Source organism: Penaeus japonicus, unplaced genomic scaffold, assembly GCF_977035675.1.
Source record: "Penaeus japonicus unplaced genomic scaffold, GWHDUDI00000001_assembly GWHDUDI00000009, whole genome shotgun sequence".
Taxonomy (NCBI): Eukaryota; Metazoa; Arthropoda; class Malacostraca; order Decapoda; family Penaeidae; genus Penaeus; species Penaeus japonicus.
Window position 1 is genome coordinate 31378168 of NW_028234411.1, and position 15000 is coordinate 31393167.

The 15000-nt window shown below is 52.3% G+C and overlaps 1 protein-coding gene across 23 annotated transcripts in view; it reads left to right on the forward strand.

Annotated features, from left to right (window-relative positions):
* Positions 1 to 15000, forward strand: part of chico (insulin receptor substrate 1 chico) — a 131768-nt gene that overhangs the window by 81509 nt on the left and 35259 nt on the right. For 16 of the 23 annotated variants that reach the window (XM_043008227.2, XM_043008240.2, XM_043008233.2 and 13 more), the window contains one exon: positions 3457 to 3495. The exons of 6 other annotated variants lie outside the window; for them this stretch is intronic. In XM_043008227.2, coding sequence (XP_042864161.1) covers positions 3457 to 3495 — 39 coding nt within the window. Of the gene's footprint in view, positions 1 to 2667; positions 2707 to 3456; positions 3496 to 15000 lie in introns of those variants that run through there. One more of the 23 variants, XM_043008239.2, reaches the window with a different exon arrangement.

Genomic DNA, 15000 nt, shown 5'->3' on the forward strand with positions numbered 1-15000 from the left:
CTCCTCTCTCTCTCTCCTCCTTCTCCTCTCTCTCTCTCCCCCTCTCTCTCTCTCCCTCTCTCTCTCCCTCTCCTCCTCTCTCTCTCTCTCCCTCCTCTCTCTCTCTCCTCTCTCTCTCTCTCTCTCTCTCTCTCTCTCTCTCTCTCTCTCTCTCTCTCTCTCTCTCTCTCTCTCTCTCTCTCTCTCTCTCTCTCTTCTTCCTCCTCCTCCTCTCCCTCCCCTTCTCACTTCCTCCATTTCTCTCTTCCTCCCCTATTGTCTTCCTCCCCTACTGTCTTCCTCCCCTTCCCTCTTCCTCCCCTTCCTTCTTCCTCCTCTTCGTTCTCCCCCCCCCCTTTCCTCTTCCTCCCCTTTCCTCTTCCTCCCCTTTCCTCTTCCTCTTCTTTCCTCTTCCTCCCCTTCCTTCGTCCTCCCCTTCCCTCTCTTTTCCCCTCCCCCTTCCCCTTCCCCGTCCCCTATCCCTTTTTCTTCCCCTTCCCCATCCCTCTCCTTCCCTTCTTCCCCTTCCATTCCCTCTCCCCTTCCCCTTCATTTCCCCATCCTCTTCCCTTTCCTTTCCCCTCCCCTTCCCCTTCCTCTTCCCCTCCCCTTCCCCTTCCATCCCCCCTCCCCTTCCCCTTCCCCTTCCCCTTCCCCTCCCCTTCCATTCCCCTCCCCTTCCCTCCCCTTCTCTTCCTTTCCCCCTCCCCTTCCATTCCCTCTCCCCCTCCCCTTCCATTCCCTCTCCCCTTTCTCTTCCTTTCCCCCTCCCCTTCCCCTTCTTTCCCCCTCCCCTTCCCCTTCCTTCCCCCCTCCCCTTCCCCTTCCTTCCCCCCTCCCTTCCCCTTCCTTCCCCCCTCCCCTTCCCCTTCCTTTCCCCCTCCCCTTCCCCTTCCTCTTCCCCTCCCCTTCCCCTTCCATTCCCTCTCCCCTTCCCCTTCCCCTTCCCCTTCCCCTCCCTTCCCCCTCCTCTTCCCCTTCCTTTCCCCCTCCCCCTCCCCTTCCATTCCCTCTCCCCTTCCCCCTCCTTTCCCCTCTCCACCTCTCTTCCCCATAACTCCCACCCTCGTAAAAGAACATTCGAAATAGGATGAATTTGTCAAACGCTTGTCAATTATTAATGTTGCGAAGATGACAAGCAAGCAAAGAAGCAAACATCACAAAGAAAGTCAAGTGTCTCATTGATCATAGTGCAAGGTTAGGGAGAGGGAAAAATATATATACGAAGACAGGCCACAGCTTTTGTGTTGAGAAGACTTGCTCCGGTTCTTAATCCTGCTTGGCGTCTTGAGACTTCGTCGAAAAGGAATTTTGAGAAAGCCTGCTCCCACTCCTGCTACTCCTACTCCCGCTGCTCCTACTGCTCATGCACCCGCTGCTCTCAGAAAGGAATTCTGAGAAAGCCTGCTCCTACTGCTCCTGCTCCTACTGCTCCTACTGCTCATGCACCCGCTGCTCTCAGAAAGGAATTCTGAGAAAGCCTGCTCCTACTGCTCCTGCTCCTACTGCTCCTATTACTTCAGCTCCCGTTGCTGCTCCTACTCCTACTCCTACTCCTACTTCAACTCCTACTCCTGCAGCTCTTACTCCTGCTGCTGTTCCCACTCCTGCTACTCCTACACCTGCTCCTGCTACTCCTACACCTGCTCCTGCTACTCCTACACCTGCTCCTGCTACTGCTACTGCTCCTGCTCATGGTCGTCGTATTTGCAACGTCGAATGGTGGCGGGGGGAGGGGGGAGGGGGAGCGTGTTCTGAGAAAGCCTGCTTCTGCTCGTCGTCTTCAGCGCCATCTGAAGGGAGGGAGGGCATTCGTGGCACTTCTGGCGAGTATTGCTCCTTCGCTCCTTCGCTCCTTCGTCTACAGCAAATATGGGTTGTTTGAGCAGATGACGACAGGAACCAGCCCCCCCCCCTCTCTCTCCCTCCAAACCTCGCGGGAATTCTCTGCAACCTCAGTGAAACCCGCGCTGTATCCAGGCTGGAGCAGTCCAAATACAGTCCCCAAATACAGGCCAAATGTAGTCGAAAAGCAGACCCAGGATGTTAGGATGCTTGCTTTCTTTCTTATTTGCCTGCTTGCTTGCTTTCTTGCTCGCTCCCCCGGCGACTCCTGTCTTGACCGGTCCACTGCAGCCTTTAGGGAAATCGCTACGATCAGGAAATTTAGAAATGACGTCAGACGTTGCGAAACAGGGTGGGCCAAATAAATGCAGATTGTTGCAGATGTCGCAATGAGGAGGACCTTGATAACTAGGAGGAGGGTTTTATTATCCAGGGTATGGGCATCTTCATCATCATCATCATCATCAACAACCACAATGACCGAGCCGATGATATGTTCGATGATATGAATATAATTATTCAGTAGGATAAGTTAGGCTAAAATAAGCCCGGGCTAAATAGGTGTTGCTTTGTAATGATGATGATGGTAATAGTAATATTGATGGTTGTAGTGTAGTTGTAGTTGTTGTAGTTGTAGTTGTAGTTGTAGTTGTAGTTGTAGTTGTAGTTGTAGTTGTAGTTGTAGTTGTAGTTGTAGTTGTAGTAGTTGGTAGTAGTAGCAATTGTTTTTGTGGTTAGTCGTAGTAGTATAGTGAATATAATTATTGTTGTTATTGTATTTTTTGCTCTTATTTCCGTTAGTGATGGGGAAGGATGGAAGAGGGATGGAAGAAATCTGCACGTCTTGTATTAAGAGACATGCTAAGTCATCCTCCCTCATCCGTAAGTTTGTTCTTATCTAGTTCTTGGCCCTTGTGCTCCTCTCCATATTCTCCTCCTCCTTCCCCCTCCCTTTCATACACTCCTTCCCTTCTCTCCTCTCTCTTCCCCCCCTCCCTCCCCTCCCCTCCCCTTTCCCTTTCCACTTCTCTCCTCTTCTCTCTTCTCTTCTCTTCTCTTCTCTTCTCTTCTCTTCTCTTCTCTTCTCTCTATCCCCTCTCCTCTCCTCTCCTCTCCTCTCTATCCCCTCTCCTCTCCTCTCTATCCCTTCTCTCCTCTCCTCTCTATCCCCTCTCCTCTCTATCCCCTCTCCCCCCTCCTCTCTACCCCCTCCCTTCCCTCCCCTTTATCCCCTTCTCTCCCCTCCAGTATGTTCGTCTACATGGCAGTGGTTTTCTTGCCCCATTGTTTACGACTAATCTCAAATCTTGAAGCAGCTTTTAGACTTTGAAAAAAAGTAAATATAAAAAGAAAATGATAAAAAAAAAACTTTCATTACTAACACTTCTCGTTTAGCTGTTGCCGCCTCTCGGTTATATTGCAATAGCACGCGCGGGGGGGGGGGGGGGGGGGGGGGGGGGGGGGGGGGGGGGGGGGGGGGGGGGGGGGGGGGGGGGGGGGTGGGGGGGGGGGGGGGGGGGGGGGGGGGGGGGCGGGGGGGGGGGGCTAAAGCTACCCCCGTGTCTGCTGCTGCTGGGACCCTCCCTGCCACAGTTCACTAATGATGTTATTTTTCTTTGTTTGTTTCCGCAGGTATGTATCGCGTGTTCCTTGGGTTTGTTCATAAGGCTGGTAAGTGCTTGCTATTTCATGTTCGTTGTGGATGTATTTGAATGGTTGGGGGTTGGTTGGGGTGTGGGAGGCGGTGGGAGGGGGGGAGGGTGCACTTCAATCACACTCATATTCTTTCTTTCTTTCTTTCTTTCTTTCTTTCTTTCTTTCTTTCTTTCTTTCTTTTTCTTTCTTCCTCTTCCTTCCTTCCTTCCTTCCTTCTTCTTTCCTTTCCTTTCCTTTCTTCTTCTTTCTTTCTTTCTTTTTCTTCTTCTTTCTTTCTTTCTTTCTTTCTTTCTTTCTTTCTTTCTTTCTTTCTTTCTTGCTCTCTTTCTTTCTTGCTCTCTTTCTTTCTTGCTCTCTTTCTTTCTTGCTCTCTTTCTTTCTTGCTCTCTTTCTTTCTTGCTCTCTTTCTTTCTTGCTCTCTTTCTTTCTTGCTCTCTTTCTCTCTCTCTCTCTCTCTCTCTCTCTCTCTCTCTCTCTCTCTCTCTCTCTCTCTCTCTCTCTCTCTCTCTCTCTCTCTCTCTCTCTCTCTCTCTCTCTCTTCAATCACAATATGAGTGTGATTGAAGTGCATTTTTTTCGCGTATGTTTGTTGGTGTATGTGTGTTTGTGTGCCGTGTGCGTATAGTTAGATATCTATTTTTGTATTTGTCTTTGTGGTGTGTATTATAATTATTTTTTATTATTATTTTATTATTATTGTTGTTATTACTACTACTTTATTATTATTGTTGTTGTTATTGTCATCATCATCATCATCATCATCATCATCATCATCATCATCATCATCATCATCATCATCATCATCATCATCATCATCATCATCATCATCATCATCATCATCAAATCATTGCTTGCAATTGTCATTGTCATTACTGAAACTCCAATCCCTCGACACGAACTGAAGGAAATCTCAGATCGCGTTTACGGCTTCAGGAGATGCCCTATTGCGTCCAATTCGTACCCCAGAAGGTCGCGAGAGTACGGGATGGCGATAAGGTATGTTTATGTTACCGGCCCTTCTTCTGCGTGGGCGTGGGTAGCCCGACGTGTATATTATATATATATGTGTGTGTGTGTGTGTGTGTGTGTGTGTGTGTGTGTGTGTGTGTGTGTGTGTGTGTGTGTGTGTGTGTGTGTGTGTGTGTGTGTGTGTGTGTGTGTGTGCTTGCGTGCGTGCGTTTGCGTGCGTGCGTGCGTGCGACTTGCAAAACACTTCCGTGTTGATAAAATGTTTGTAGTGGGTTTATCTGCCGTGTGTATATATGTGTATGTGTATGTATGTGTATGTATGTATATATGCGTGTATGTATATGTGTACATGTGTATGTGTATGTGCGTGTGTGTGGGGGGGGGGTTAGGAAGATTGTGGAGTGGGTGGTTGGGTGTTTCGGGGCGAGATTCTGCTGGAGAAGAATAGGTACGGTGCTTTAGTGAGGGCGTGGCTGGCGAAGGAAGGAGGAGAGGATTTTTAGTTGTTTTCAGTTTGTAATATTTGGTTTTGTTGGTGGCAGGGAGTGTTAGTGGTTAGAATAGGATATGATAGGGTAGATTAGGATAGGATACGGCAGATTAGGATAGGATAGGATAGACTAGGACAGGATAGGATACGATATGATAGGATGATAGGTACTAGGGTATGGCAATCGTTCGTGTTTTGTGAGCGTACGTGTTTGGAGGTCGGGTAGCGGCTCTCCATTCGTCAGCTGTCGATCTTGCTTTTGGGGCGGCGGCGAGTCTGGCGGTAAGGAAAAAAAAAGAAAAAAAGTAGATGAATAAAAAAGGGAGTTCTTGATTCCTACCCCTACCCCTCCCCCTCCCCCCCTAATTCGAAAGTCATTGCGGGAAAGAATACAAAGAGTGGAATAGGATGAGGAAAGGGATTAAAAAAAGAAAAAATGTTTTGTGTGGGTGGGGGGTTAGGTTAGGTTAGGTTAGGTTAGGTTAGGTTAGGTTAGGTTAGGTTAGGTTAGGTTAGGTTAGGTTAGGTTAGGTTAGGTTAGGTTAGGTTAGGTTAGGTTAGGTTAGGTTAGGTTAGGTTAGGTTAGGTTAGGTTAGGTTAGCAACGGTTGCAATGATGCGTTGCGATTGGATATTGTGTGTTTGAAAACCCAAGGCAATGACTTTGAAGCGGGAAGGACAAAAGGAAAGATGGGTGGGTGGGTGGTTGGTTGATTCGGTTTGTGGAGAAGAGAGATAGGTGGTTGTGGAGGGTGGGCGGATGTGTAGGTGGGTGGGGAAGGTGGGCAGGTGGGCGGGTGGGTGTGCGAGGAGGGGGTGCGGCGGAGACAAGGAGGAGGAGGCGACAGAGTGTCCGCTTCTTACACATGATAGCAGGGTCGTGGCGTTACTATAGCGACAGCTTCCGCGGGCCGGGAGATCCCCTTGCGTCTTCTGTGAACGCCACCCTTTCCTCACCCTTTTTCCCCGCCGCTCGTTCGCTCGGCCGTTGTTTGGGTCGGTGGGTTGATGGTCGGTTGGTTGGGTGGTTGATGGTTGGTTGGCTCGTTGTTCCGTTGGTTGATGGTTGATTTTTTTTAATTAGATGGTTGGTTGGCTAGGTGGTTATTTAAAAAATCAGATGGGTGGTCGGTTGGTTGGTTAGTTTTTTTTTCTAATTCGTTTTTTTTTGTGTGATTTGTTGGGTGGTTCGCTGGTTGGTTGTTTTTTTCATTGATTGGTTGGGTGGTTCATTGTTTTTTTTTTTCATTTTTTTAATTGGTTTGTTCGTTGGTTCGTTCTGTGGTTGGTTTTTAATTGGTTGGGTTGTTGATTGACTGGCTAGCAGGCTGGCTGGCTTGCTAGGTGGTTGGTTCCTTCACTCGTTCGGTTGTTCTGAAGTCCGTAATTGCATTTATTCGTTCTTTTGTTTGTACCTCCCATCCAAGCATCCCTCTTCTCTTTTTTCCTCTCTCCCTCTTCCTATCCCCTCACCCTCCTTCCTCCTTCCTCCTTCCTCCCTTCCTCTCCGTCTCCGTTTCCCTCTCACTGCATTTGTGTTTCGAGCCCCCTCCCCTCCCCTTCCCTTCTCTCCCCTCCCCTCCCCTCCCCTCCCCTCCCCTCCCCATCGAAGCTGCAAAGAGGGGGACGAACGCACGGGCCGAGTGTGTCCTCATCACCCCGCACGCGCACATGTTCGCACCCACACGCGGAGAAACTGGCACAGCAAACAAACATATGTGTTGTTGAAGAGGTGACGGAGGTTGGATGTCGTGTTTGTGTAAGGTCTCGGGTACCCGCTCTCGCCGTCACGTCCCCCTCCCCTCCCTTAATCTTATTCCTACCCTTACCCCTACCCCTACCCTTACCCCTTTCCCTTTCCCTTTCCCTTTCCTTTTCCCTTTCCCTTTCCCTTTCCCTTTCCCTTTCCCTTTCCCTTTCCCTTTCCCTTTCCCTTTCCCTTTCCCTTTCCCTTTCCCTTCCCCTTTCCCTTTCCCTTTCCCTTTCCCTTTCCCTTCCCCTTCCCCTACTCCTATCCCTACCCCCTACCTCCTACCTCCCTCACCCCTACCTCTCTCCCCCTCCCCTCTCCGTCAGGATGCTTGTAGCTGTCACACGTCATGCCCAGGGACACGAGTCTTTTGCGTTTTCTTCCCCCTCCCCATCATCTCCCACCCTGCACCTTCTTGGTGTGCCCAGCCCCCCCCCCCCCACCCCGTCCCTTCGAATTTTTCTATACGCCCCCTCGCCCTATCCTTTCGAAGTCTCCTTTTCCCTCCCCCTCCCACTCTCCTTTTCCCTCCCCCTCCCACTCTCCTTTTCCCTCCCCCTCCCACTCTCCTTTTCCCTCCCCCTCCCACTCTCCTTTTCCCTCCCCCTCCAACTCTCCTTTGCCCTCCCCCTCCCTCCTCCTTTTCCCTCCCCCTCCCACTCTCCTTTGCCCTCCCCCTCCCACTCTCCTTTGCCCTCCCCCTCCAACTCTCCTTTGCCCTCCCCCTCCAACTCTCCTTTGCCCTCCCCCTCCAACTCTCCTTTGCCCTCCCCCTCCAACTCTCCTTTGCCCTCCCCCTCCAACTCTCCTCCTCCTCCTCTCCTCCTCCTCTCCTCCTCCTCTCCTCCTCCTCTCCTCCTCCTCCTCCTCCTCCTCCTCCTCCTCCTCCTCTTCCTCCTCCTCTCCTCCTCCTCTCCTCCTTCTGCTCTCCTCCTTCTCCTCTCTTCCTCCTCCCCTCCCCTCCCCTCCCACTTGTTTCCAGGAAGATCCTCCCGAGGTTTGTTTGCGCGTTCCTTGTGATCCCTGGCTGTATGCTGGTGCTCCGGAGGGATATGTGTTCGCGAGGGGGACGAGTGCGCCGAGGCATGGGCGGCGAAGGGGCGCTGGCCGCTGTGATCTCGTGTCCCAGATGTTATTTATGCGGATGTCGGTGTCATGGGCATTCGGTCGTGGAAGGACGCGCCATGGTTTTTATTTTATTTACTTTTTTTTTTCATTGGGGGGGGGGGGGATGTGGAAAAGTTTCGAGTCGTGGATTGGTAAGGGAAAGCCGCGACTTCCAGGTCATGCATGATGTCCAGATGGAAAGAGGTTTGGACACGCGGACACTTGCTTGGGGAGAGAGAGAGGGGGTCAAATGCCTGTGCGTGTGTGAAGGCTCGGAGAAGACTCGGGTCATGGGGGTGGCGTTGTATAAAAGGCCTTTTCACGTCCAAAGCCTTCTATTGCCGCCCACGTCTTGGTAAACAAGTTAGGCTTAGCCTCTTGGCTCTGTTCACGTGGATGATCCATGGGGGCTTTGATCAAAGCGAGGGTAAACGCGTAAGCATGCCTTGCGGCCGAGGGGGGTCGGGGGCAGACTCCGCCCATACGTATATTTGATTAATTGCCATTTGTCATCCTACAAACGCGTCGCTGTGGGTCGCTTGCTCTACTGCTAACACACATCTTCCTAACTGTCCTATTTCTTTGACGGTATTTGGTTTGCCGCTCAGTGTGGCCAGCATCACGCGGGGACGACTCCCACGTGCCCAACACGCCCCACACGCCCCACACACGTCAGAACTACGCCCCTCGCACTCTCCCACGTCCACTCCCCCTCCCTCCCACACACCACCTCCGGCAAACCCCCAAGATACCGCAATTACAACACATCCAACAGCAGGATGTGTGCGTGTGAGGGAGAGAGAGAGAGAGAGAGGGAGAGAGGAATCTGTTGTCGAGCCAGCCCGAGTGCGAGATTGGCTAGGCACCCGTACAACACACCAAGGTATATGATTCGGATTTTGTGTTGTTTTTCGGTTGTCATTTGTAGCATACGTGACGCAGCAGTGGCGCCAATATGACAAAATATTCAGTAGCCGCTTGTCGCTTAAAGTGCATCAGGTACGGTAGCGCCCAGCGTCTACATCCGAACGCTTTTTATTAGTGTTTAACGCCCTTGACGAATACCTATCGGATGTCTACCCATTTTATTTGTGGCTCGTAACACCCCTACTTATTGAGCGGCTTTTGAAGTGAGCAAAGCAAAACATCAAAGATTAACCCAGCTCAGTGCCCAGCAGTTTGCGTTCCTCATGGGACAAGAAGACGTCAGGGAGGCGAGGCAAAGTCCTCCCAGAAGGCGACCCTTAGGACGGCCTCTGAGAGTCGTGACCGTTCAAGCTTCGATGAACTTTCTGACACAAACATTGCGCTCAGGGGAGGCTCAGGGGTGGCTCAAAGGAAGGCGGATGCGGGCGGTAGGGAGAGGGAGAGGGAGAGGGGAGAGGGAGAGGGAGAGGGAGAGGGAGAAGGAAGGAGAGAGGGAGAGAATCCACTCCTTTTGATTTGATACTTGCCAATAGGTGGCTCATAGTGATGCTGGTTTAGAATGTCGGAATGAGAGTAGAGTTTCGGGTTGATGATGTGGATCGCGCGGCATCTCGGAAAAGTTTACATTTGGGAGCTCTTTTTGCGTCTACTTATTTAATGAATCTCTCTCTCTCTCTCTCTCTCTCTCTCTCTCTCTCTCTCTCTCTCTCTCTCTCTCTCTCTCTCTCTCTCTCTCTCTCTCTCTCTCTCTCTCTCTCTCCCTCCCTCCCTCCTTCTCCCTCTCTCTCCCTCCCTCCCTCCCTCTCTCCTTCTCTCTCCTTCTCTCTCCTTCCTCCTCTCTCTCCCTCTCCTTCTCCCTCCCTCTCTCTCGCTCTCCCTGTCCTTCTTCTCCCTGCCCCTCTCCCTCTCCCTCTCCCTCTCCCTGCCCCTCTCCCTGCCCCTCTCCCTCCTCCTCCCTGATCACCGACGTTGATTCCCCGAGAGAGGAGAGCTGTCCGCCTGCAGCTGTGTTCAGTAAGGTGTGGGGGGTCAAGGGGGCGGAAAGCGGTGGTGAGAGTGTGTGAAATAATGACACACGTACACACGCCTTCGTACGCTTCCCTAACCTCGAGTCCCTAATTTCTTCATTTTGAATCCCTACACCCCCCATGTCCTGACCCCTAATTCTCAATTCCTGATTCATAATTCCTCGTCCCATGAACCCCTAAATCCCTCCCAACTCCTGACCCCTAATTCTCAATTCCTGATTCATAATTCCTCGTCCCATGAACCCCTAAATCCCTCCCAACTCCTGACCCCTAATTCTCAATTCCTGATTCATAATTCCTCGTCCCATGAACCCCTAAATCCCTCCCAACTCCTGACTGACCCCTAATTCCAATTCCCATAATTCCTCTCCGAACTTCCCTCCCACTTCTGACTCCTTAATTCTCAATTCCTGATTCCGAATCCCGGATCCCTCCCCCATTCCCAACCCCAGGCGACGAACGCACCCGTTTTCTTCGGCCGCGCGCGAAAAAACAAGACCCCCCCCCTCTGCCCACGCCCCCGCCCCCGCCCCCGCCCCCTAGCACACCTTGTAGTAACGCGGCGCACTAACGCCTACTACATTGCAGTTCAGTTCGTTGAAGTATAACTTATTTCTATCGCTGTTGCGCCGCAGTGCAGTAGAGTGGTGTGCACGCCGTATCGTCACCCGCCCACGATTTTAACCCATGACGGAGAAGGGTCAGGACGGATCAAAGACCGTGGGCGCCGTATCTCATCCCCCCCCCCCCCAGCGGGCATGAGGGACGGCAACAAGTACTCACTTCCTTGAGGGACGGGCGGCCTGGCCGACTGGGTGGTTGGGTGGATGGCTGGTTGATTGACTGGCTGAAAAAAAAGAGGAGAAAAAAGTGAAGGAGAAAAAAGTGAAGGAGGAGGAAGAGAAGGAGAAGGAAGGGAAAGAGAAGAAAGAGAAGGAGAAGGAAGTGAAGGAGGAGAAGGAGAAGGAGAAGGAAGGGAAAGAGAAAGAGAAGAAAGAGAAGGAAAAGGAAGTGAAGGAGGAAAAGGAGAAGGAGAATGAGCAGGAAGAGAAGGAGAAGGAGCAGGAAGAGACGGAGAAGGAACAGGAAGAGAAGGAGGATGAAGGAAGAAGGAAGAAGGAAGAGAATGAGAAGGAAGGAAAAGAGGGACAGAAGAAGGGTGAAGGGAGAATCGAGAACGGGAAGGAGAACGGAGAACGGAGGACGGAGGACGGAGGACGGCCTTCCAGCCTTGAGGATCTGAGCGCAAAATACGCCGAATGACAATTAGGGCATGGGAGTAGTACGTCGGCGCGCCAGTGGTATTTAGCACCGATCGATTTGGAGCTGAAGAATGGTAATTGGGTGCCTGGGCAGTCCTTGTTCTTTTTCCCTCCGCCTCCTCCTCCTCCCCCTTGAAAGTGAGTGTGTGAGAGTGAGAGTGAGAGTGAGAGTGAGAGTGAGAGTGAGTGTGAGTGTGAGTGTGAGTGTGAGTGTGAGAGTGAGAGTGAGAGTGAGAGTGAGAGTGAGAGTGAGAGTGAGAGTGAGTGTGAGTGTGAGTGTGAGTGTGAGTGTGAGTGTGAGTGTGAGTGTGAGTGTGAGTGTGAGTGTGAGTGTGAGTGTGAGTGTGAGTGTGAGTGTGAGAGTGAGAGGTTTTTTTTGTTTCATTCATCAAACAAATAGAGAGAGAGAGAGAGAGAGAGAGAGAGAGAGAGAGAGAGAGAGAGAGAGAGAGAGAGAGAGAGAGAGAGAGAGAGTGAGAGAGAGAGAGAGAGGTGCAGAGCCATAGGAGTTAGGTTTCTCGGTTCCGTCTGTCACCTTCTCAGGGACGTAGTATATGTACAGTGGAACGCGTGCGAGTCCCGGCTGCAAGGGCGAGCGGAAAACGGCGAGAGGCGAGCGTCCCGCGTGCATGTAGTCGCAGCAGCCACGGGGGAGAGCGAGTCGGCTGCCGGGCCTCCCGCCAGCGCCCGCCGTGTGGTACAGTGGTGGCGGCGGTGTCTGCGGCGCGTCTCTTCGGCGGCTCGGGATGACAGCGTGGTGCACTGTTGCCAAAGTCTCAAGTATGCACGATACCAACACGACTACTCCCCCCCCTTCTCCTCCTCTACCCCTATCCTCTCCTCTCCTCTCCTCTCCTCTCCTCTCCTCTCCTCTCCTCTCCTCTCCTCTCCTCTCCTCTCCTCTCCTCTCCTCTCCTCTCCTCTCCTCTCCTCTCCTCTCCTCTCCTCTCCTCTCCTCTCCTCTCCTCTCCTCTCCTCTCCTCTCCTCTCCTCTCCTCCCTCGTCCCCTCTGCCCTTCCTCTTCCCCTCTGCCCTTCCTCTCCTCCTCTCCCCCCCTCCTCCTCTCCTCCCCCTCCCACCTCTCTCTCTCCCCCACTGGCCTTCCCCTCCCCCACCTCGTCTCCGTGCAGCTCTCGCGTGCGGCGGCCGGAGTACACCAACGCAGCGAGAGGGCGTGTTACCCTAACTGCGGCAGCGTAGTCGGGGCGTGTGCTGGGCGGAGGGGGGTAGGGTTAGGGTGGAGGTTGGGGTGGGGGTTGGGGGTTACCTTTGGAGGGGGGACACGACAGATGTAGAGAGAGAAATGGAAAGAGAGAGAGAGAGAGAGAGAGAGAGAGAGAGAGAGAGAGAGAGAGAGAGAGAGAGAGAGAGAGAGAGATAAAGAGTGCAAGTGCGTGCGTGCGTCCGTGTGTGCATGCGTGCGTGCGTGTAGATAGGGAATTAGGGGTAGACGAGCAAAGCAAGCTCCAGTGCAGCTGTGGCATGAGAACGGCTCGCAGTAAGAACGTTCCTCTCAATTGTGCACTGGTTAGAAGCAAAGGCGACCTTGGAGCGCCACTACCTCCCCCACCCCCCCTCCCTTCCCATCCCGGCCCGGCCCGTACCTGCCCCCTCTACGCATCCACGGCGCTTGCTGTTAATGGCTGTCGATGCACTCGTGTCTGCGGCATGCACTCCCCTGGCCCTGTTGGCTACGTTTTTGCTTGGCGGCGGCATAGACTGGACTGGGGCCTTATTGTGTGCTTGTCCTATATATCCTTGATACTCAGACACAGCACGTGCAGGACACAGTGCATTAGTCTGCAGCCAGCGTCGATGGTTGACAATTGCACTCTCATTCAGCCATTGCCAACTCGTTCAGTTGTCGTGTTTGCTGTAATCCGCGCGTATTGGATGCTATGCGTTTCATCTTCCCCTTTCCTTCATTATGTCACCCGACGATTGAGATACTCGTCTGCACGTCGATGCGGAAGAACACGGGGAGAATAATACCCTGTTGAATGGGACCAGCCCGCCCGCCGTAGGCCTAGATGCGGTGGCGATAGACCTAGCGTTGTGTAGGATCCAGGTTGAGATTGCCGCAATGGATAGGAAGTTGTACTTGGGCAGAAGCCCGTTAGTTTTTTGCTGTAATCCGCGCAAAAAAAGGTGACGCAACGTTGTAGTCATCTTTCAAAGGATATGCTTAGGCTATTTACGAAATGTTATAACATATATTATATATTATTTTTGCTCACTGATACCCGATGTGGGTATAGTTGGTAAGGGTGCGGAAACGCCAAAGAAACATGTTTGCAAAGAGAGATACATTCCTTCATTTGGATCAGGTATTTCGCTTCGCTTGATCATGGCACAAGCCGAATCGATGGTGATGCCCTTAGATCACAGATTATATCGACTTTATTCTCGTGCCTTGAGAACAGAACGAGATGCAGCTGTATCCGGAAGGGCAGGGAGGACGGGCAGACGGACACCTCGAGGAGAACAGCAGCAGCGGCGCTTGCGAAGAAGAGCAGCTCCTTAACCCCCCGAAGTGTGCCACAACACCAGCCAGCACGCATGGATCGATTCCTCGCCGCGGAAGAACAACAACGCATGACGCGGGAATAGTCGGATCTTCCCTTTCTCGATCTCTGCCTTCGAAAAAACCTCGATTTTGACGTTGATCTGACGGCGTTCACGGAGCGCTGGCTGGAGGCACTGCGGGACAGATTGCTCGTTTAGAAGCATTGCTCTCTCGGGAGTTGTCTTTTCCTTTGAATTTGAAAGTTTTGAAAGGCGTTTCAATAGATATTTTTTTTTTAGATGTCAAACGAGTCCTTTTAATTTCAGTTTGTCGTGTCATGTCACATCAATATGTCTTGTCATGCCAAAGTCTCATTTAAATATTTGTTTTGAAAGTGTGCGACTCTTAAGATAGCTTGATCTGTATTGCAAATTGAACTTGCTGCTTTTACAAGTATAAATTTTCTTTCCATCCATGTGTGGCTGAATTTGAATTTAGTTTTCCTTGTCTACAGAGTTGAAGCGAAGGGAAGCAGCGCCTTTTCTCTTTTATATCAGGGACAGATTGTCCGGCGTGGGGGGTGGGGGTGGGGGTGGGGGGGTTACATTAGCGACTTAGGAAAGCTTTCGAATAAGACTGTTTAATCAGTACACAAGCAGACGAATAAGAAACCGTGTCAGAGTAGGGATGGCTGCCACTTTCTCAAGGGCAATTTGGGTCTTCATGAGTCGGGGGAGGGAAAAACATTGAGCAGAGCGGGTTGTTGGAGGAAGTAACGGGAGGACCCGGTTAGGGGATCCTGGGCGCCGGGAGGAAAGGGAACGGAGGGAAGCAGGGAGAGAGAGGGAGAGCGAGGGAGGGAAGCAGGAAGTGAGTGAGTGAGGGAGGGAAGCAAGGAGAGAGAGGGTGAGCGAGGGAGAGCGAGGGAGGGAAGCAGGGAGAGAGAGGGAGAGCGAGGGAAGGAGATAGAGGGTGAGGGAGGGAGGGAAGCAAGGAGAGAGAGGGTGAGTGAAGAATTGAAGTAGGGAGAGAGAAAGAGAGGGAAGCATGGAGAGAGAGGGAGAGCGAGGGAGGGAAGCAGGAAGAGAGAAGGTGAGGGAGGGAGGGAGGGAAGCAGGAAGAGAGAGGGGGAGGGAGGGAGGGAGGGAGGGAGGGAAGCAGGGAGAGGGAGGGAGAGCGAGGGAGGGAAGCAGGGAGAGAGAGAGAATGAGGGAGGGAGGGAAGCAGGGAGAGAGAGGGAGAGCGAGGGAGGGAAGCAGGAAGAGAGAGGGTGAGGGAGGGAGGGAAGCAGGGAGAGAGAGAGAGGGAGTGAGTGAGGGAGGGAGGGAGGGAAGCAGGGAGAGAGAGAGAGAGTGAGGGTGGGAGGGAAGCAGGGAGAGAGAGAGAATGAGGGAGGGAGTGAAGCAGGGAGAGAGAGAGAGTGAGGGAGGGAGGGAAGCAGGGAGAGAGAGGGAGAGAGAAGAAAGCAGGGAGAGAGAGGAC